At 41.0% G+C, this 24400-nt stretch overlaps 1 protein-coding gene across 5 annotated transcripts in view; it reads right to left on the reverse strand.

Annotated features, from left to right (window-relative positions):
* Positions 1-24400, reverse strand: part of DENND2B (DENN domain containing 2B) — a 182077-nt gene that overhangs the window by 90622 nt on the left and 67055 nt on the right. For all 5 annotated transcript variants that reach the window (XM_030039877.2, XM_030039874.2, XM_030039880.2 and 2 more), the window contains one exon: positions 13234-13338. In XM_030039877.2, coding sequence (XP_029895737.1) covers positions 13234-13313 — 80 coding nt within the window. In that variant the 5' untranslated portion in view covers positions 13314-13338. The remainder of the gene's footprint in view (positions 1-13233; positions 13339-24400) is intronic.

Consider the following 24400-nt stretch of genomic DNA (forward strand, 5'->3'; position numbering starts at 1 on the left):
ACTACTATGCTATCTCCCCTGTGGACTTCTGTCTCACTTCTTATCACCACACAAAAAACAAATTCACATAAGACTCCTGCTCTGATTTTCCGATACTGCACTGATGGGGACTCTTGTATGTGTTTTAGCAAGTATCTTCCTCATTGCTTTTATTCACTACATTTCAGTGCAGTAAAAACACTAGAAAGACATCAGAAACATTTCCAAAACCATGCTGTTGTACTAATTTTCTGCAAAAATATGTAACAGCTTAGTTCAGGTCTCAGTATTACTGAGTACACTAATGTAAATATAGTGATTAAACAAATAAAGATTGCAGTGTTAGTCTAAGTAATCTTCGTACTGGAACAGAAAACAGTTGCATTAAAAATGTCACTTTTAGTCTAACCTCTCAACTATTAACTCTCTGCTTTTTAAAAGACTTGTTACTTTTCATTTTTTAGTTAGTTTCCAGTGTTTTTAGCAAATATAAACCTTAATAGAAGAGGCAATTTTAATGATGATGTATGATTTGCTGCATATAAAAGCATAAAGCATTCAAAGTGCCATGAGAATTAAATTGCAATGGGAAGTAATTTGCCAGGGTACATTCCTGCAGCCTCCAAGTAATAATAAAGCAAACTTGATCCGAAGCTGCGTGAAGCAAAATGCAACCAAATTTTAGTTGGTTGGTTTTTTTTCTTCTTAAAAACCTGTGCAAATGGGAGGGATATATTAACACAACTTCCATCTAAGAAAAAGTGATTTGCCTGACTGACAAGTGCATGTAAAGTAAGTAATGCTTCTTCCTGAATGGACATCTAAAACTAAAGCAATACAAAATAGCCAACAAAGAAATGGAATAGCAAAATTCCCCACCCCCCACCATCAACTGTTTGAGGAAGCCCAAAGGCTGTATCCAAAATTAGGTCCATTTCTTCAATTCTGTCTCTTGATCTAATTAGAAGCTGTTACCTCATCTTACAAACCATTCTTCTCTTATGTCTCTAGACCACTGTGCTTACAAGAATATTTCTGCAACCCTGCTAAAGAGATTTCAAGAGATTTCAGTATGCCCTCTGATTCACCACCCCGAGGTCACTGCTGCGCAGGGCAAGGGAGGGGAACACTATGCCTCAGACCATCAGAAATCAGCACCCCACCGATGCCACTTACCCAGATGAAGGACAGCAATAATGTTAAAGCCTGTATTCAAGCTCTTCCCAGTTTCAGCGTCATTTGAATCAGCACTTTGACTTGTTCCCACTGTTGGTGTTTCTGCTCCTGACGACAGTAGGTGCCTGCCCTCCCACCTCCCATGGCCCAGTTCAGAGCTGCCAGAGCTCCGTGTTCCAAACACACCTCCAACCTCACAGGGTAAATAACAGCTCCTATTCCTTTCTGAACCAAATGTAACTTTGCACTGCTGGAAACTGATCTGCTGAAAATTTGTCAGCTGCATAGTTCAAGAGCTATTTCTGCTTTTAAAGGAGTACAATACTTGTTAATAGATTTCACATCAGTTATTTGGTTTTCACAGTTGTTTGCCTAAAGTTTATTTGTATTGTTTTCTAAACCTCAATGGTTTAAAAAAAAAAAAAAAGAAAAAAAAAAGCAGTGTCTCATCTTGGCTCCAATAACTTAGCATATTGCTTACTCCTAGCAGAATTTTATTGAACCACTATTCTTCCTATTCTCAAGCTCCCTGTCAAAATATTAAAACTTGGTTCTTTTTAAAGTAACAAACGCTTTCTACGGGGTTTGTTTCACAAATTCATAAAGAGCTTGAAAGGTTCTCACTAATATTTCTGAGCAGTAGGCAACCACTTTTGGCAGGAAAATACATCTCAGCAGTCCAGTGCAGAGTGCCTCGTCGTCTTAAGCCACGCTCAGGTGCCAGGAGCTCTCCCACAGCAGAGGCGAGCGGTCCTGGCCCTGCCTCATCTGCTGCCTGGCAAAGGCAGCGGGGAGAGGCAAGGACATGTCAAGAGCACGTTAGCTGAACTCACACCACTGGCCTCTTGGTGCTCTAACAAAGTCCCCGAGGGCTGCACTGACTGGGAAAACTGGGAGCTGCTTTAGCCCAGGCTACCCCACAACTGATGGAGCAAAATAAGTTTTTATTTTAAAACATATAAAATGAAGACTTGGCTCCCTGCTTTAGGCATACATAGCTCACTCTCTTTTCCGAGCTGGTCTCACTCCTCCCCCACCAGAGTCCCTTGAAAACAAGAACTTGTACACCCAAATATGCATGAAACAGCAACCGTTAACCTGCCAAACCATGCACAAATCTTCCTAAAGTTGTGCAAAACCATCAACCACTTCTATACCCGCTGCCTTCTCTGTCACTGTTTTCTGCATCTACACCTGCATGTCTCCTCCAGAGAAAGGCATTCACTGAGACACACCACTCTTGGTTGGTTGTTTTGGTAAGCATTTCAGCGCACAGCTGAGGCAGCAGCAAACACACCAGCATTTTTTTCCCATGGCGTATCATTATAACACAAATTGAATTGGCATCCAAACATCCCACTAAACTTTCTATTAAGCATGGACGGGAACATCATCGACACAGAAAATTTTATCCAAGTGTGAAGAATAGTACAGTTATCTATAATCAATGTTTTATGGAGACTCCTTTAAACCATGCAACTAACTGTAGAGCCCAGGCAGAGTGCCTTTCACCGGTAATTGAAATGCAGCCGTCCACAAGGGAAAGAAGCAGCTTTTCTGTCACTTGCAGCAACACTGTCTACGTACTTAGCAAAGAGAGCAAGAGATGAAAGAATACCTTATCATAATTGTGCTAAGACAATGACAATCACACATAATTAGTGGGGAAATTGTACACATTAGAGTTTCAAATAAGACTAAAACCTCATTGTTTTAGAGCAACAAAGGGAGCTGAAGATGCATCCTTTGATTTCCAAGTTATTGCTTTCTTCACAATGATCTCCATTCAGAAAACTCAGGATATGTAATAAATATCATAGTCTTTATATTTACATTAAATACATAAATACAAAAAAATACATTGTGTTTATCTTACTATTACTATTTTTCTTACAGTAGGATCAGGGGTCCATCGTGGTGGATGCAGAGTTATTTCCCTCACCACGCTCTGTTGCAGTAATGGCGAGGGAGCTGTTCTGCATCATCCTGCCTTATCTGCCCCCCAAGGCATCCAGCCCCAGATGTGAACACAGGTTTTTTGCATTAGTCGCGAGATAATTCATTTGTCAGTGTAGGCAGACTGGACCGCATCTGAATGATTGACCTGACAATAAATTTGCACAGTGTCTACACTTTAACAGAGAGCTGAAGGGTACTGGTTTGGTTTGGGTTTTTTCTTTTTTTTTAGGGGTGGGGAGTTACAATAGCAGAAGGATTGAAATTATGTGAATTAAGTTTAAATCATATTGTTACACATGAAGTAACAGCAAGCAAAAGGCATTACAGTTGTATCCATGTACTGATCTCTCTAAATGAGTGAAAAGTACTGCACAGGCATTGCCTCTCTGAAGACACTTCTCCCTATACAGACAGGTTTTTCTCCGGACATGAGACCATCTTTGAAATGAAAAATTTACTGTGGCGAGGGAAAGAGAATAGAGCAGTCCCATGACAAGCCAGCAGAACAAATAACTGCCACTGGCACTGCTTAACCCCAACACTGGACATACCTGCACATTCTTTTATTTAAGAATTCTGGAGGTCTCAATTCCTAAGGCAAAATATTTCTAGTCCTCTGCCCAGGCCACAACTACATAATCCTTTCTTCAAAGGAAACAAAGTATTTCAGTTGGGTTTATTAATATGGACCAAGAATTAATGTCACTTAAAAATAAATAAATACATATATTTGCTGTAAAACTGAATGAATTTGGCTTGACTAGGACTGATTTTGGAAGTGATTGTACATCTCAGTTTTTTAAGGCTGAAATACAGATGTGAAGTCTTCCTTTAACTAAGATTTTTCTTAAACCTCTTATTGTTTCTGCCTTCATCAGAGAAACAGAGTAATAAAACACAGGACCTTGATGTGCACGTGAAGTAGCTGAGCATGGACGTGTGCATGATGGGGACAGGTAAACAACCCAAAACAATACTTCTCCTAATAACCAACCCAAGCAATACTTCTCCTACACAGCCTAGCTTTGCTGTGTTCTGTCATGCTCAAACATCAAGATGGCTGCTATTAAAACAGACAAGAGAGGTTTTGTTTGCTTACGCAAATGCAGTGATTATTTACCAGGTTCCCAAACAAAAGAATCAGGGTGGATACTGGAAGTCAAATGCAAGAATACTGCCCCAGGACTCTGCTGGCTCTGCTAATACCGTGAATCAGTCCTCCACAGTCTCGCACCTCCTGCCATCATCTCTAACCCCAAAAGGCAAGAAGCAAGCACAGAGCACGTGCAAAGACCTGTTGTTCCAAAAGGGGAGCATCTGGCCTCCCCTCTACATGACTGATGATGGCTACACAGAAGCTGAGGCCCTGCAGAAGCAGGTCCAGACCTTGCCTCTGGTTTAGCTAGCAGCAAGTGAATGCATCAGCCTGAGGAGCCTTCTCTCTGAATTTCCAATAGCGATTTTACCTACAAATAACAACAGCAAATAATCCCAGACTCATGATAAAGCTGGACAAAACACTACCCCATGGGCTTGCTTGGTTAGGAAATATAAGTCATTATTTTATTTGATATTTAAAGAATTATAAGTTTCAGCTGAAACACTGCTTAGGTACCTCTAGAGTTATGTTAGTCCAGATAGTCATTTGGTTTATGTGGTGCATCTCCATTGCCTTCACTGGAGGTAAGCTAGCTCCTGCCAATTAAAATTCTGTCCAGTTAACTTAAATTCTGAAGAAGGTCTGAGCCACAAAGCCAGTGCAAACATATCAGTGCATGTTAGACTAATGGGGCTGACAAATTGTCGGTGACAGCAGGAATGTCCTCACACACTGCTGGGAGATAAAAACCAAAGCCTGTATTTAGAGGTTTGTGGGTACCCAGCTCAATTCTTCCCAGGCAAGGAGAAAGATGAAACCCAGAGGTCAGATTTCAGTTTTAATCAAGCAAGAGTATATTTGATTCAAAGATTCAACTAAAAGTATTTAGAAAGGAGAAGCTTTATGCATGTTATTAGGCTAGGAACTTAACAACTTGCAACTTTGTGCTCACAACAATTTGCAGATGTAATCCTTTGCTAGCACAAATTTCTAATGCCTTGCTATACAACCCACTGACATCAGCATCCTCAGTTTATCATGTCATTAAATCATGATTGCTCAGCTGGAGAACATGCTCCAACTCACTGAGGATGGCACCTTTCCTGTGCAGATTGGGTGGAAAGACGACAGCCCACATCACAAAATCCAATCCGTGCTGAAACTCACATGATTCTGGTGAATGTAGTTTTCCACAGACGCATATCCTCTGAGAATAGTTTTCCTCAGATGCATAGTCCTTTTGCACAACTGGAACCAGGATCAGTTTCTGCTTTGGCTATCTTCCCAGATCAAGCCCAGAGACATTAAACTAAAAAGATGTTTGTTCTAGCTCATCATGGCAGTCCCTCTATATATACTACTAAAGTCACCATGCTAGTAAAACTTTTGCAACAAACTTGATTTTTGTTCACTGTAAATGATATACAAATGCACTTGAGCTTTCAAAAGCTCACTCCTAAGTCTTGATTTGTGAAACTTGTATGCACACATTTTAAACATGCTTTACACGGGATAGACTTTGTACTGTTCCGTAAGAAATTAGAGGACAATCACCATTACTTGCTTTTCAAGAAATTGAGAATAACTGTAATAACATTATTCTGAGATGTCTTGTAAAGTGCATATATTGCTTAATTAATCAAAATATCTTCCTAGGTTTGTCTACATTAAGTATTCCATTTACAAAAATAGGTATTAATGTGTATAATTTTTTTCCAGATTAACAGAAATTTAGCTAAAAGCTATTAATCGAGAAAGTACATCTAATCAACATCTAAGTAATCCTGCTTGCAGGGATATATTCTGTGCTTACAGCAGAAGGATAGTGCTCATATTTTTAAAAAAATTGTAATTAGTTTATTTTTAAATCCTATCCTATAGTAAAAATGTGTCTTATAATAATTATTCTGTTTCTCATTCCAAAACTGCCTGTATCAGGGCAACACCACCTGGCAGGAGCACAGCTCTACTATTTCCAGCTCTGCATCCAGCTTGCAAGGTGGGGCTCATAAGTCACAGCCTGCACCACAGAAAATGTTGGAAGTAAAGGGAAATTCTATCACTTACTTACAAATACATTGGAAGAAGTCTGTATCTCCAAATTCTGAAATTACTTATGCTTCATGCAATACCCTCAGATAAAAAACTGTAAATCAATGGGGTCCTCTAAAAACAAACACTTCCTGTACTCCAGTAGTATACTGCAGCAGGTGAGAAGGCTCAAGTTAAGTGTAAAAAATGCCTTGAGATCCCAAGTTAAGAGACAACATATTAGCCAGAGCTGAAGACGTTAGAAATGATTTACAGAAGTTATGTAGGCACACGTGCTCTAAACATTTTTCAGCTCTGGACTGGTGCTTGTCGCACCTAGCATCTCAAGCTAAGTTGCAATTTTAAGGTATAATGATACATTAATATATAATTATTTTGTTCAGAATTTTTTTCTCCTTTTCTCTGTTAGACTAAGACTATAAGTTCAAAACCTATATTTTGTTAAGTAGAGCATGACCTCATAGACATAACTATAGGTCCATTTTAATACAGTATAGTGTTGAGGTGATTTTTAAGTCAGAGCTGGTAGTGCCATTTCTACATTTACCTTTGCACTGGAGCAAACACAAGATTAGGAGAAATACTTTATAAATTAATTCATTAATTCAAGTAAAGTTTCTGCATAAAACACAAAGACTCCAGAAAAATATTACATCATTTGCTAAGGCAAAGCAAGCCACATTGTGGGGAGAGAGCTACAAACACCACTATGCCTTTTCTTTGACTTCTGTTCTGTTAAGGTTTCCTCAGTTACACTGATCCTCTTAAGTATGGTGCAATCAAACCAGGTAGCCATTTGATGCAAAAGGGTCACGCACTAGCTGCAACCATACTATGGGCTCCTTTGTCTCCTGTTGAAGAGTTAATAAGATTTCACAGAGCTCCTTCCTGCCAGAACTGCTAAGAAGTTGCTTTCAGCTACACGTAAGGTGCTTTCCTAACCTCCTGTTCCTTGGCGTTCACCTCAGTGACTCACAAGGAAGGATTAAAGTTGTGTCCTTGAAGCTCACCGAAAGCCAGAGAGTCTCATGTCGTAAGTATAACAATCCTTTTGCAAACTCTCTAACATTCGCTTCCTGTAATTGACTCTTGCTCCACACAACATTAGAATGTCCCCACTGGCTTGGACCAAAGAGCATTCCTAGTCCAGGCTCTCTCACTGACTGTGACAGCAGGTGCCTAGAGAAGAGAGTAAGAACAAGATGAGCAGGCAGTGCTAGTTAACCAGCTTAACAGTCTGTTGACTCACAGATTTTGCTTCTGTGGCTAAAAGCATTTGGTAGATTTTTCTTCCATGAATTTGTCTGATTGCAATATCCTGTGGCAGCTAAGTTCCATAGTTTAAAAACATGCTGCAGAGAAGTACCTTCTTTTCAACTGAATTTCAAGCTGTTGTCTTCTAGTTTCATTTGATTCATATCAGTTCTTAAATGGAAAGAGTTTTTTTCCCTATTGTCGTGGTTTAAGCCCAGCCAGCAACAAAGCACCACGAGGCCACTCACTTACTCCTTCCCCCCACCATGGGATGGGGAGGAGAAAATATAAAGAAAAGCTCATGGGTTGACACAAGGACAGGGAGGGATCACTCACTATTTATGGTCATGGGCAAAAAACAGAGTCAACTTGGGGAAAAAACAAAATCAATTTAATTTGCTACCAATCAAATAAAAACAAGGATAATGGGAAGTAGAACCAAATCTTAAAACACCTTCCCCCCACTCCTCCCTCCCTCCCAGGCTCAACTTTACCCCCAAATTCTCTGCCTCCTCCCCTTCAGTGGCACAGGGGGATGGGGAATGGAGGTTGCAGTCAGTTCATCACACGTTGTCTCTGCCACTCCTTCCTCCTCAGGGGGAGGACTCCTCACACTCTGCCCCTGCTCCAGTGTGGGGTCCCTTCCATGAGAGACAGTTCATGAACTTCTCCGGTGTGAGCCCTTCCCACGGGCTGCAGTTCTTCACGTACTGCTCCAGCGTGGGTCCTTTCCACGGGCTGCAGTCCTTCAGGAACAGACCGCTTCAGCGCGGGCTTTTCCATGGAGTCACAGCCATCTTCGGGGGCATCCACCTGCTCCAGCGTGGGGACCTCCCCAGGCTGCAAGTGCATATCTGCTCCACCATGGACCTCCATGGGCTGCAGGGCGACAGTCTGCCTTCTCACCATGGGCTGCAGGGGAATCACCTCCTCTGCACACCTCCTCCCCCTCCTTCTTCACTGACTTTGGTGTCTGCATAGGTGTTCCTCTCACATCCCACTCCCCTCTCTGCTGCAGGTTTCCCCTCTTAAGTAAGTTATCCCAGAGGCACTACCACCGTCACTGATTGGGCCAGCCTTGGCCAGCAGCAGGTCTGACTTGAAGCTGGGGAAGCTTCTAGCAGCTTCTCACAGGAGCCACCCCTGTAGCTCCTCCCCCGCTACCAAAACCCCACCACACAAACCCAAAACACCTATTTATGGTCTCTGTTCCATGTATTATTTCAGATACTTCTATTACCCCTTCTTCCCCTCCAGTACTTTCCTTTCCAGGATGAAGAGTCCCAGTCAATTTATTCTTGCCTTGTAGTGAAAAAGTTCCACACCTTTGACGACCCTCGTCATCTTTTTACACTTTTCCTATTCAGAGCACAGTCAGTTTTATCTCACCTAAGACACACAAAAATCTCCATTTGTAACAAGTGGTGAATGAACTTCAGATAACTTCAGAAAGAATGCATTAGTGCGGATGTTTATTTAAATTGCTTCACTTTCTTCAGATCCAAAGGTTTTTCCCTCCTGTGCTCACAGCAGAAACCTGTGAATTCCACAAGCAGTTTCTCAGGTGAGACTCATGGTTATCCTCCCAAATAATGTCCTCACTCCGCTCTCTGTCTCTCCTTCATTTCCCAAACTGCCATTAGCACAACTCCGGTGGAAAAATGGCAGTGGTTCCTCATGCCAGTGGATCCACACTCTGGTGGGGACTAAGGGAATCTGAATTACTACAAGAATCTTGATGCTTGCAAAGCATGCAGTTGTACAGATGTTTACTTGTAGGCACCTCCTTTCCACTGAAGATTTTTGTTATTAAAATTTAAATCCATGATCTACAAGGGTCTGATTCACAGCCAAAGTAATTAGAAAGACTCCTATAGAGTTTACTGACCTTTGTTTCTCACCTATAAGGAATCACAAAAGGTTGAACCAGATGGTGACACTATATCACTGAAACACACCTTGCGTCTTAGAATCATAGAATAATTTAGGTTGGAAAAGACTTTTGAGATCATTGAGTCCAACCGAACAGTCTTGCAACTATAAACCCCACCAAAACTAGGACTGACAAGAAAGTAACACTAAAAAGATGTCTTAGCCACCAGGAGACTAATATATCTGTGTTATGCCAGTATCAGCACTTACTGAAACTCTACTCCCACAAATTATAGAGAAAGCACATTTGCAGATTTCCAAATCTCCAGTCAAATCGCATACTAAACAGAGACAATGACTGTTCAGTTTAAGTGAATCTTTGAAGATGTTTGCAATAAATCCTGCAACCCTTAAACTTTTATTATGCCAGCACTTACTCCGGTGATTTACAGTCTCACTAAAATGAAGAATCCTCATGGCTGACTCAAGTAACATCCTCTTACAGGGTTTCAGAAAGGCAGGTGAAGAAGATTACATAAGGCAAAATAATGGATGGAGAACTGGTGCATGACAACCTATTCATCTCCTCACTTGTCACGCAAGTGCAACTCAAAGGTTTTCCTTAGCTTCAGGTCCATACTTGTACTTACAAAATCTTTTCCTGACAACTTCTAATCAAAACAGATGGTGGTGATAAGGAAAGACAGTTTATTTGACAGTTATTATCCAATAACTTAGTATCCCACAGTACTTTCTAAGCTATTCAGAATGGAAGACTTTAAAACGAAAGAGTAGGTCCAAAGTTTGCTAAAGTCTAGACCCAAGTTCCCAGCACCAATCTGTCTGCACTGATGGAAGGATGACAAACAACTTGACAATGCCAGATATCATTAGGGATCTGGTTTTAATATCTACATATGAATATCTCTCTAGAAATTCCTCTAGCTGCCCTCCCTCCACCCCCCCGCCCCACTTTATTTTATGGTTTTACTGTTTTGTACGAAGAGATGCCAAACACACAAACTAACAAACTGGGAAGCATACAAGGATATTGAGTCCATTTCTGCTGAGTTTAACACAGCATAATACGCCTAATAAAAGACACTAGAATGGATGTTAGTTATCTATGTCTTCAGTCAACTGCACAATTTAAAAAGTGAAAGGATAACAGCACCAGGAGGAAGAAAGACAAGTCAACCTAAGGAAAGATTTAGACATGGGAAGCGTGTGACAATGCCACAAAGGAGGTCACTAGCAGATACAGGACTAGGGTCAGGGTTCTACCTAAGGCTCTTGATTATTAATTCACCACTACTTGTAGGCCAACCTATCCCTTCGTAATCAGGATGAAGTCATTTCATCCAACTCAGGAAAATTGCATGGGATTATTGTGATTCAATAATATGTGTAGATAAGTGGGTAGGTGTGGCAGAGAACTGAAAGAGAGAAATAAGTTATTAGATACAGAAGGCAATGCAGAGGCAGCCATATGTGCATGAAATATGGAAAGACAACCGAAACTGAGAACAAAACCATAGTGTTTAAATGCAAAACAGAGATGTGTCATTAAAAAGAGGTTTTCCTTTAAATAAAAACAGAAGAGAAATAACTGTTCAAAAAAATGTCTTCCATTGCTTCCCTCCTGAAAATCTCAGAATTTAATTTATATTTTCGCTTTTCCATTGTTTGTGCTTGGAAACGTTCAGAATACAATGGCAGGTATACCAAACCAAGCCAGTATTCAACATCACTTTCAAGTTGACCTACAGCTCCCTGCTACGATCAAAGCCAAATCTCCTCAATTTATCTGTCTGAACTTCTCCATCTATGCCAGCTATTCTACCTGGCAGCTGCCAATACAGGGACTTTTTGCCTCTGACATTTCCTTTTCAAGTGGATAAAATCAAACGGTAATTCTGTGATCTACTCACCTGAATCACAGTCTTTACTCATGTATCTGAAACAGCAAAGTTCTCCCAATATAAACCTTCTATGCACATACTGCACTGCTGTCAGCTAAGAGTAACCCTGGTACAGCTTATCAGGTGTGGTACCCTCTGTCAGGTATGGCTAGAACAGATGCCGCCTGGCCTGCCCAAAGTGATTGGTGCATTTCATTGACATTGGTACAACCCACGCTCCTCTCCCAAAGTGTCCAACAAATAAATAAGACCTCCACTGCTTTTTTTCTGCTACAACAGTCATTTCTGGGCACAGACCCATTTTACTGCAGCTTACTTAATGCCTTACAGTTACTTGTTGAACTTGTAAGGCAAAGAGCATCCTCCTTGTTTCTATGTCCAATACCAAGCATAAACTTGTTAATGCAGTACAGAGACTCTATAAGGTCGGTGCAAGTTACTTGCACGTTCCTCCTCTATGCTGTTTATAATGGGGTTAAAGTCTTGTTTTGAGCCAAAACACAGGAAAAATGAAGACATGGCATGTTATTGTGTAAGGTAGTGTAGAACAGCCCCTCAAAACAGAATAGGACAATATACCCATGCAAGAATCCCCTGGAGAGCTGGACAAAATACTACAGCAAGGACAGAGAGATATGTCAACAGATTTTTCATGCATTTGAAGAAAGACCCTGCACGGTTTGTGTGGCTTTCTTCTCACCTCACTAAGATGACATCCAAAGTCTAGAGCTTTGCTCCTGTGTTCAAACGGTTAATTCATAAAGGCTTTTTAACCCCATGGCTGTCTAAACTTTCCCAGTTAAAGCATACCAAGGCTGCCCTAGTGGGAGTGCAGGTTAAGTGAGGGTTTTGCAACTGTCAGTCCCAGAATGAGAGCAGCTGGTGGGCTTGTGCTGTGTGAAGCCACAGGCTGAATCAGTCAGCATTACTTTGTAAAGGCTGTGGCTGAGAGCAAGACTCCTTCTGACATGGACACGTGAACTTGTTAGCTGCAGGTAAGTTGTTTACTTGCATATCAAAGCAATATTCCAAAGCAGAGCTGCCCAAAGAAAACTTCTTGTCCTCAAAACACTGCCTTTGATCACTGTAAACTGAAGAACAAGGAAGCAGTAACTGACTCTACTCTTCTTGCCATTTCATTGTACTAATTAATGAGTCAAAGGTATTTATTATTTACAGGCACCTGCACCACTGCATGCAGTCATGTCACAGCCTTCTTCTGATGGACTGGAACTTTATTAGGACAGTGTTTCTTAGCCACAAGTAAACATGCACAAATTTGCAAGTGCACTTTGTTTTCTGGTCTAGTCTAAACAGACTGATTCCCTTAGAATTGCCAGGCTTAAGGTGTCCTTGGCTACAGTTCTCCCCTAGCTGTGAATGATAAAGTTGATCTACTTTGTAAATTACTTTAATGCTACAGAAAGGAGGACAAATAAGCAAAGCAACAGAGATGAGCCCTGTACTTTACATGCAGCCCTTTCACACTAGCTGCCTGACCTGCAAAAGGAGGCAGTCTCTGCCCACTGTCTGTCAAGGCAGATACAGCAAAGAAAATGTGACAGAAACCAGTACAAAACACAAACCGGAGATTGGCAATGAAGGAAAACTGGCATGTAGTCATACGGCCAAGAAATTTAGCCCAAACCTCCTGAGGCCTACACGGTGCCTTCCATACAGGTCCTTCCTTGCAATCACTTTCAGCATAACCTGCTGGCGAGCAGCAATATCTCAACAGAAATATGCCAGAAGCAGATTTTTTCTCATACCTCAGTTCCTCCAGTCCCTACAAAAAACTTCTCAGCCCAGCAAAGCTCTCTCTGTGTCAGAATAGAGGTCGCTTACCTTTGAACAGAGATTTTGTTCCAAACACAGACAAACCTTTCTCAGAATCTACAAAGCCTGCAGTTCACCACTTACCTATCCAGAGTGTCCTGAGGCACTTTACTCCCTCCAGCTCTGCTGTTGACAGTGGCATTCTTGTTGGCAGTCATGGTCATTTCTGCTTGCTAGAAATGTGGATATCTGTGAGAAGAAAAGTTAATTAAGCTTCAACAAGCCCAAATGACTTTTAACCTTCAAGACTGCTAGAAGTACTATGCTTTGTAAAGGCAGAACTCCGGGCTACTTTTCATTCTATAAAATGCAATCAGTCTAGTTATGATCCTGAAAACTAAACCTTACCTCTCTACTGCTGCCCTTTCACATCCACAGCCAAGTTTATTAGAGCCCAGTGCTATAAAGGGAGATACCTTATGGGAATTAGGTGTATGCTTCAGGTTCTGACATGTCTGATGAACAGAGCTTGATACAGAGTTCACAAAATATCACAGGTTTGGTGTGGTTCTTCCATCCATCAGTATACATGGAAAACCCAGTAACAGCACTGGCTGATACTTGCAAATACCATAGCTATGTTTGGCATTTCAGCCACACAAAAGCTATTCCAAGGAATGAATAAACTTTTCTCAATTTTAAAGGGCACCTCTATTATGGAAATATTTTCTAATAGTGAAATATATTTAATAGCAAATCTGTTTAATATAATTTTCAAATCTGCTTGTGATATGAAAATATCTACAAATTATTTTCTCTATTGGCCCCAAGATTCTTTAAGTAAAACTATTTTAGGACACTTTTAAGACCTCAGGTAATATAAAGAATCATTACTAATTCCTAAATTTGGTAACAACCCAAAAGCTGTAAATTTAATTTCAGCCATGGTAAAAAAACCTGTATATCCAGTTATGTGCCCAAAAGATGGGCCTTACTTCTGTAACGTTGCTGCATACCAGCAAAGAAACAGCCCAGTACCACAATTTATTTTGCCTTCATCCCATTATCTTAAAAAGAATGTCATGCTGTGACTGAAGGGAGAATAGAATGATATGGATGTAGGCCAGGATGTAATCCCAAGGACGCAAAAGTGGTAACCTCTATCATCATGCCCCTCTGTTGACTATATCCCATGTTTTTCTGGTGTAGAGCGCGGCTCTTAGTGGCAATTTCCTCTGTCATTGTAATAACTTGAGAAATATTTTGCAAAATGAGGGAGATATGTATTTTCATGTCATGATAAGATTTCTAAACTGCCAGCAGAGTCCCTTGTGAAAGAAATGGAACAGTACTTATTCCACCTGATTCTACACGAGTTATTTATCAAGGATTCTGTGGTTCTGCTGGCATGTGTTCTGGGTGGTTTCTAAGATGCTGCTTAGTTTATAGGCTAAAATATCTACCATGGTTTTCAGCACTGCTACCCGGGGTCTGACCAGAACTACCAATTTTAACGACCATTAATGGGATAGCTAATGCAAAAATAAGGAGTATTACAAAACTTCTTGTTTACTCAAACCCACAGTAAGTCCATACAGCTTGAGAAGCCAACTGTAATGTGATACTGAAAAGCTAGCTGGGTACTTACAACCCGCAAACCCCTTGTTTTAACAGACCCATCGTGGTGAAGGGGACGTTCTCTAAACCACTTTATTCCAAACACAAATGAGGCCAGAAAATCTCCTGCAGATTGCAGCTCCAGAAGCAGAGTCAATCATGCTGACCACAGACTCCAGGTCTACTTGTCCTTCTCCAATTGTTTTGTGGGTATCAACTTTCCCAGATTAAGTAGAGATTTTTTTCCCAGTTGGTAACATTTCTTCTACACTGAAGCTCCCCACATTCCTTCAGTGTCTCGTTGTTATTGTTAGTGTTATGTTATCAGGATAACGGGACTGTTAATGAACTGCCTGTTCCAATTGGAAAGGGCTTGCTTGGGACAAGAAAGAAAACCCACTGATGGCTGGCCAAGCTTTCTAGGACCGTACATTCCACAGGTAGCCAGCAGCTTTTTTAATGTTTTCCACTCACCAGTTCAATACTTCTACTGTGTTAAATCTGTCTAAATCACTTATTAGCAATTAAGGTGAGAAAAATGGGAGATATAGATGTGGCATAAGGTAAACAACAACTGTTAGCATGCATTATATTCATTTTCCAAGATTTGCTTTTCTGTTCAAGACCAAAATAAGCTGAAGGGACCCTCAAAAAGATAGGATACTGACAGGGCACATAAAAAAAGATAGTGTGCTTTTATGTTTTTGTTTTCTGAAAGTCCACGTTTCCCATACCAAAAATCTGATGTAGAAAAAGTACACATACTTGTACATCAAAGCTTAATAAAAATCATTGTGATCAATATTTTAAAAAGTGATTATTTAAACCTCACATTTCAAAGCTACCTTAAATGTCAAATAGGCCAAACTGGTTTGTTTTCAGCAAAAGAGGAACTGAGTTCTAAAAGACATTTTCACATGATATATAAAATTTAGTGACATAAGTGTGTTTCTTCCCATGCGGTTGAGACTCTGGTATATATGGTGATAACAACTGACTTTTCTGTGCAATTTTTCTTTAATGCTTATTTTGCTTTAATATTTTACTGCAGGTGATGCTGGTTTCATTTCAGCATATGCAGAGAAAATCTAGATAACTTGAACATGGCAGGAAAATAGTCAATCAACAATTTACAGAGGTGCCTGGAAGCAAGGGCTTAACACTAAAAAAAAGCCCCAGCCCCAAAACAAAAAACAGAGACAGAGAAAAAAAAAAAATCCTAAATTTTATGGTCATGTAGCAAGTTATTTCAGTGCCTTTGAATGAGTCTGACAGCCCTGTAAGTTTATATGAATCATTGTACGGTAAGAATCACATCCCTTGGGCTTGTGTGAGAGCATTCTCCATCATAGTATTTGCAAATTATTCTTCACAAAGCAATGAAAACCAATATCTCTCAAGTATTGTGACATGCTGTTAAGAACAAATCCAAAAATAGTCGTGTCACACAGATTCTGCATTCCCTAGTTGACCATCTAACTTTACTTTGCCTAAAAATGCAGAATTCTGTTTTATTTGTAAATGTAAAGAATTACTCTGAAACCCTTATTTAGCCATAATTTGTGCTTTACTCCAGGTGTGGTCTCACTAATTTCACTAGGACAACTCTCAAATTGGCAATTTAATGAGCCCAGCTGGTAGAATCTAGACCTTCTTCATTATTACATCCATTTTTTATAAAACCTCCACAAACCATTTGGCAGGATCAAAGACTAAAGACGGCAGACAAATATAAAAAATGGTGTGATAGCAACATGGGATCTGCTGCTAGTATCAGGCAAGGTTCATCATCCTGACTGAAAATGGCTGCTGCAATGCAGATATTTCCTAACAGATTTTTATCATTGCAGGAAGCCCCAGTGACAGAATATTCCTTATGGAAGATCTCCCCTGCTCTTAAAGGTTTCCTTCCAATTCCAAAATGAAAGTGTGGTCTGGAACTTTTTTATGGACAGATGGGGCACTGAAAACCATCCCACTTTGTGCTAGTGCACCTTATGGCATTACTGAATCTTTCATTCCATTAACAGGTGTTAGGAGGGGAGGTATAAATCCTATGCTCCTCCCAGTGCCGTTCAAAATTATTCTTTATTTCTTAAAGCATCCCAACACTTTGGAAGCACACACTCTCAGTCCCACTACAGTGCAAGTTTTTCCTCAGCCCATTCCCATTCCCGAGTGGTTCGGGGCTAGAGCTACGCTTGGAGCAAGCACCTGAAAAGTCAAGGCAATCGAGAGTGCTTTATTTGTACTATCCGAGAGCCTTCTAAGGTCTCAAGAAAACTTTCTGCTTTCTTACACACAATGTATCCAACAGTTACCATGTTGCAAGAACCTATTCCCTCCTCTCCTTCTGTGGAGGGTGAATAACACTGAGCGTAGTTATTCACGTCTAGGCTCAGATGTCTTATACATGTCTTAGATCAACAGTTGTTTCAGAGAAAACATTTTCATAATTTGAATCATGACATCTTCCATTCTGTTAATATAATGGGAGCAGAAGAGGACTTTTCAATTGAAATTTCTTCAGTTCAACAGACATGCATGGGTTTTCATTTGTTTGTTGGGGTTTTTTGTTGTTTTTAATACCGTGCTCAATATCTCTTCTTACACATATGGTCCTTTTCCCTACTTAGTCTTGAAACAGATTCATTGCCCTCCATTTTCTGCACTCATTTCTAAAGTATATTTTCCATTAAATATACAGTTCCAATAAAAAGTCCTTAGAATAGGTTGCAATGCTTCAAAGTCGGTTTTCTGAGCATCAGGAACACTAGCACTGTTTATCTGGCAGCTTAATTAAGAGGAATCTAGATTCCGCTGCTTACTAATGAATGCTGAACTCACACAAGCAGAAGACAATGTGTACGTGGCTCCAGCCCTCTCAGGCGTTCGCTGGGACGCAGGCTGCAGCACAGAGCAGATGAAGTTAGGAAGGTGGCAAAGAAGAATACATGCAGGTTTTCTAATGACTTGAGAAGGGAGCCTTTCTACAAAGAAAATGTGTACATCCAGCAAGGATGACAAGTATGTTCATAAGACTTCTCTGCTCTGGACTTCTGCGGTTATTTTTGAGAGAGGTTTGTCGGTGACAGTTCACTGCATGTAAAGTCATTGTTGTCTTACATGTTGCAAAGATTAACCTACACTTAACTGTCCTAGACCAAACCAATCTGTACTGCAATAAATATAATTTATAAGGTATAATTTGGATTCTTGAGATCTGCATATGTTCTGAAGCCTTTTAAAGGTAGATGATTTTCCTCTTGAAATTCCACTGATCTGGGACCTGGAAAATATGGGGAAATATTACTGCTTTTGTCTGCCCCATAGGGCAGAGACCTGGAGACATAACAGGAAGGCATTACAGCGAAGAACTACAGGCTGCTACGACAAACTCATGCTTTTGAAAAAGTACCTTGTAATAAAGAAAAACGCCCAGAAATACATTATTAATAATAACTGATTTGGTCTACTTATTTTTCTCTTAACAGTAGCTGCAACAGAATGTCTCTAGGCATTGAGAAGTTAGTTTAAAACATTAATATGCTTTTCTGAGTGCTTTAGGGAAATCTTGCCCACATTTCAAGAGGTGTTGTATAGCTAAACTTTTGTTTTAAGAGTCACAGCTTAGCTTCGTGGCAATTTGCCTATTCCCCTCCAGTAAAACAGATAATTATGTCCTCCCGGAACAACGTCAGTTCTAATGAACTGGAAAGTCCAATAAAATCTTTAAAGATTTCTGCCTTGAGAGGGCTTCTGTAGAGACTCCAAAGAACATTTTTATAAGAACTACATGCTTTTATCAGGTATACCTATTCTCTAAGCTGGGCCACTGTAAGTTTAGCCATGCAATACCATACAAACTAACATAAAGAGCTGAAGGACCTGCTCAGCAAGGACTTCCATGGAGATATTCAGAAAGTATTAATTCAACTATCTCATGCCAAGTTTAGTCTTTACAGCACACAGATAGCCTAACTATGATCACAGAACAGGCTTCTTGCAAGACATGAGAATTAACTGCCTTCAAGGCTAGTCCTAAAGACTGGAGAAACAGACCTTGTGCTATCAGCAGTGTGTACATGCCTGAGCCATATTACACTGTAGCGTAATCTCTAAGTGAGAAAACAGGATCAAGCCATTCACACAGCTACGTATATCCAAGTTCCCGATTGAGAACAATTGACAATGTTTGTGGATAACAGAGCCAAAGCAAGAGGGTTTGTCAAACTTCTCATCTTTATGACACTACAAAAGGCACAGATTTTAACTGGTATTAACACCACAGTCTCATCCACAGTCTCCCTCCCTACAATCCACAGACAGCCTGTTTCCAATCAAGTCAATGAACAGTCTCTCTGCTAGGCTTTCACAGCTGGGTGACAAGTTTACTTCCAGCACAAACTTCCTAATATAACCAACAGTGGTAGTGGACTTGGTTGCCTTCTCTCTGACATGAATGCAGCAGAAACTCACGCATTTGATGTAACAAAACCTCTTAGATTTCATACACTAAAATTTGGGTTTACATGCAAAGTATCCACATTACTCTCACATGGCTTCAGCAACCAAAATATGTATGCACCTCAGATCTGGATCAGGCTTTACTACAGAAAAGTGACTTCAAGTCTCCTTCTGCTGTACTTGGGTGTCAGTCACAACCTGGTAAGTCCCCTCAACAAGCCCTGTAATAGACTTTATGAACATTGATTTGTTGAAAGCCCTCAGTAATCACATTTTGCAATAAAGGCTTAGTACAAAATAATCAGAGGCATATATATTTTGGCCTTTGCAACACAAACATTTCCATGATGACCAGACATAGCTATGAAAACAGCCTACTTTTACAAATTGCACCTAACATACCACAGTTCCTCGGTATTATTCTTCCTTTGCCCTTTCCCTTCATCCTCGGGATGTTTGCATGAAAATACCTCTTCACATCTCGGGAGCTCACCTGCTCCTGTTGCTTATTCCTCAATGAAGTCATAGTCCTCTAATTGCAACATCAATGTCATTTGCACAATAATGAAGTGTTTCTTGTGACACAAAAAACAGATTATAATTTTGCTAAGGAATGAAAGTAGATTAGCTTTAAGGAACAAAGATTCATTTTCATTAATATTTTTTGCATCACAAAGAATATGAGAAATGAAAAAATGGACTGTCCTTCGGTATTTCCCACAGGGTGTCACCAGTCCCTAAAAACATCACAATACAATTCAAAGCACTGTTCACTGCTTAGTACGGACTGCCTGGGAGCACAGGCTGCAGGGGAGACACAAAGTGAACAAACCAAGCTGAAAGTCTTAGTAAGTCTTAAAAGGAACTTCCTTGTCGAGCTGACACTGATGACTGAACCTTCCTCACCCCAAGGCTGACTGACAAAGTCTGCCAAAGAGCTGAGAAGCACCCTGACTTTGCAACTACTGTAGGTTTTGATTTATTAGAGCATCATACGAGGCAAAACATGCATCACAGCTATAATACAGAGCAAGCTGCTGTCCAGTGTTGTTAGCCCACCTCCCTTCCTTCCTGCCAGACACATGTGGCTCCCGCTCAGAGCACCACTAGAGTGCAAACTGCAAAATTAATAGCAGTTATATGCCTCGTACAAGGTTTTAATAATACGTGATGGGAGGAAGGGGAATCTTAATGCAGCTGCATAGAGACTTGAGAGACGGATTCAGTCTTCATTTTGCCATACATTTCTTATGAGTCACTGAGTAAATGGCTTGAGTTATGCTAGTTGAGCTATTTCCTGACTACTTCTGTGTATGGACATCTTTTCTAGAAGCGAGCTGTGCTACCCAGGAATGTCTGAAGTAAACTCACCCATACAGAGGATGGCTTAACAAGATCTCTATTATATTGTACTTTAAACCTGAATTAACTTTCCAGAATAGACAATTACTTTAATCTTCATTTCTCAATTCGTACTCTATAAAGCAGAAACAAGTCAGAACTTGCCTGTACACAGAGGAGAATTTACAGCATCCTAAATACTCCACATGAACCCTCCATGCAGATGTTCTTAGTACATGTTTAGGGTGGGTAACACACTTTCCAAATTACCTTGTATAAGAGCATGCTTAGGAGTACGAATATAACCAGTGAATTATCTCAGAGCAGGCAGTGAGCTATAAATTAATAACTTGGATTCCCACTGCCTGTACAAACAGACCCTTAAGCTTCTTCTCCCATATTCTGAGAGACAGCAATGAAGTTGACACACAGCTTGAAAACCCTTGAAGTGGCCTTTAGTTTTGCGACTGACTATTTGTGACAATGTGGGAAACAATGCACTGAGAAAAGCATGGAGATTGAAGGGTTTAAATGGCCAGCTTGGCCACTGCAGTCAGTTGCACTATTTTGATCTATTTTCAGAAGGCCACGAAACTTCTTTTAGCATGTTTGCCTCAGACTCCTTCTGCAGAGCCCTTCCTGAGAGCAGAGAGGAGGAAAGACCAGGATGGCCAGGGAGACACTTTGCTTCCAACCCACACACAGGTAAGTGGTCACTGATGGCAGGGAGGGAAGAGGGACAAACAGGGACCTCATCCTGGCTTTCCTCCCCTGACAGAGTAAGCAGCAAAAAAGGGAAATGGTCTTAGTGGAAAAGCAAACAAAGCAGCAAAATGAGAAATAAAACAAGGACTGATGAACATGTTACTCTCAAATCCAGTGAGGCAGGTTAGGTCATTTGCCACACTGAGTATTCAGGTTCAGGCATGCTTTCCTAGGAGATGAGGTGACCTTCAGTATGCTGGCCCTGGCTGTAAATAGAGAAACAATGTGGTTGCATTGTTCAAGTCAGAGCAAAAAAGCAAAAGCCCTGGATCAGCATCCAGTGTATGTAACTGCCTTTCCCCAGTGCTAAGCAGAAGGGAACAGGCAAAAAGGCTAACAGGAGTAGAAGAAAATCTGAGACCACTTAAGGACCAAGCTTGTACAGAGATCCAAACAGTGTTTTGCTCCCGGAGAAGGCTGCAAGGAGCATTCAGCAAAGGACAGTCTGAGGATAACCAACTCTCCTGGCCAATGCAGATGTCACCAAGAAAACTAACTTCAGAGGAAGGTGGCAAGGAGCATCTGGAGAAGGATGTGGAATGGATGCTTCATGAGTGCCAGGAGGACTGAAAAATAGAGGTCTTCAGCAGAAGTAACTGATGGCAACTACTGATGCTGTCCTGCGCAAAGTCCTTTGACTTCTAATACAACGCAGTAAAAAAAAAAACGAAATTAAACAGTGTAAGCAGAAGGCAAGCTGACATCGTCACAAAGTGTTGTTTTAAGTTTGAAGCAGCAGTGGAAGATCTTTGATACCAGTGCCTCAGTAAGGTCAAGAACTGATACATTGTGTTACTATGAATCTCCTTCTGTTTAGATCACTATGTCCTAGTAATTGTGTTACTGTTCTGAGTCAGTATCTCCAAGAAGCAAGTCCTGTCCATGATACCTAAGCTGCCAATGCTAACAGTTCTAGTGAAGCAACTATTCATTTGGATGGACTGTCTCAATATGATGATACAAAAGCATCCTGGGAGGATGAGGAACTGGCTAGAGACCTCATGGATGTAAGTAGAAAATATTAGCCAAAACCATCTTGGCTTGTACAAAGAGATGAGAACAACCTTGGGCCTGTCTCTTTTGCTCTTGGCAGTTACCCAGGGAATCCGTAGAAAGCCACAGAGAAGATCTTAACTCCCCTGTATCCAAAGTACATCCAGAAGTGACCCTGGACACAGGCATTAGCAGCAGCAAATGGGATGGCAAGCAAGTCCATTGTTTGTATTAGGGATTTGTGCAAGAACAGTTCAGGAGAGGTATCTGTTTACATTTAGAAATTATGTTCTTGCACTTAAAGCAACATCTGCAGGATGCATGAGCTCTGAGCTGTGTTTGAGCTCTGACATGGATTTCTTTTGTAGTCTTAGGAAAGCTGCTTAGAGATAAGATCCTCAAATTCAGTGCCAGAGAGTAAACCCTATCACCCACATTCTGGCATCTGGTTGAGTGGCCCGTTTTCCCAGAGCTGCTCGTGTTTTTCCTACTCTACTTCAGAAATCTATAGTTTGATCTCTCCAAATATCACTGCTCTACCAATGAGCCAAGAGTAACTTTATGACTTTGCTCACACACAAGCGGTGAGGACATGTTCTTTAGTAAGTCCAAGTTCTCCAAAAACATGGTGAGGCCCAGACATGTGGCTATCACCAATGGTAAACACATCAGTAATAGAGACAAGCCATTCTCACCAGCTTCTGCGGTCACCAAAACCACCCTCTCCTGTCTGCTGCAGCTGCCTTCCTGCAAACTGGCATCTCTTGGGGCAATGAGCACCTGTTTTGTGCACAGTGGTTTTCTGATTCAGATTCCCTTCATGTTTATGAACCTCTTGGCTACTGCCTCCATCTCCTTCAAAATCTACGCATGTTAAGCCAAAACAAATAAAACCAAGCCCTCTGTGCTCCCAGGACGATAAACCACAGCGGGGTGCGAGCAGGCTGACTGAGAGGGTGCAGTCCATGCCCTGCCTGCCTAAGCTCCATCTCCCATCTCAGACGATTAAACAGACAGAAAGGAAACACGGGAGAGAAGTATGGTACCAGCAAAATGAGTGAACCTCAACCTTCCTCCTAGCCATGCCACTGAAACAGAGGAAGCACACTAAAGAAGAAACAGGGAGGAGGGGTGAGGACCAGACAAACATCAAAAGAGTTGAAGACTGGTAGAACAAGGGTGAGGTGAAGGATAGCTAACATACTGTGTCAGAAAACCACAGGTGGGAAACAAGGAAGTTAAGAGATTTTTAGAAGGAAAAAAGGCAATAAGAAACATCAGGAGGGAAGAGAAATGTGCCCCCCTTCTTCCCCTCTATGGTGGGAATGCACTCTGTGTCCCCCAGAGAAAACAGCCTATCTTTCCTCACGCTCAGGGATGTTTTCATTCCATGGCTAAAATTTTCCTCATGGAATATACTCTGAATTTTCCCAAAGATACTTCAAGAAAAATGGATCTGTGATATTGTGGTAACCTGACGTGAGACTTCACTGAAAGAGACAGAAAATCCTGCTGTCCTGCAAAACCGGTGCCACTCCATGAGTGTGGGAAGTGTCCAAACTCTGGGTAGCTGCTCATTCAATACACAAGCCCAAACTCAAATCCAAAATCAAGTTTTTGAGTCCCAAAATCATGGGCAGAATCCTCATCCCCCACGCGCAGACAGCCCTGTAGTGACTGCAGGAGACTAGCAGTTCCCAGACTCCTGCAGTTTCTTTGGAGAATTGACTCTAGGGGGAAAAAAGAGGGGAGAGGAGAAAGGACGGAGAGAACATTGGCAGCTATACTAGAATCACAATAACAAAAACTAAGCACAGCAAACTACTTCTTATTGCCTTTGTTAACAAAAATTATAGTAGCTATAGCAACAGAAAAGGGGGGGGCAAAAAAGCCCAAGACTTTTTAAAATCCCCAAAGAACACAGATTTCTAATATGGAAAAATCAAGATTTATTGCACCAGCAGCTCCCACAAGGCAGGGCTATAGTAGTGCACAATGGTTTCAATTAAAAGCACGAATCATTAACCAGTGCAGCTGGGCTTAGTAGTTGGCAGACAGCATCCTCTCTTCCAGTGAGCCACGACTTCTTAAGGAACTGAACTAGCTTCTCTTGCTGTGTGATGTGCCC

Source organism: Aquila chrysaetos, chromosome 16 (genome assembly GCF_900496995.4).
Source record: "Aquila chrysaetos chrysaetos chromosome 16, bAquChr1.4, whole genome shotgun sequence".
NCBI lineage: Eukaryota > Metazoa > Chordata > Aves > Accipitriformes > Accipitridae > Aquila > Aquila chrysaetos.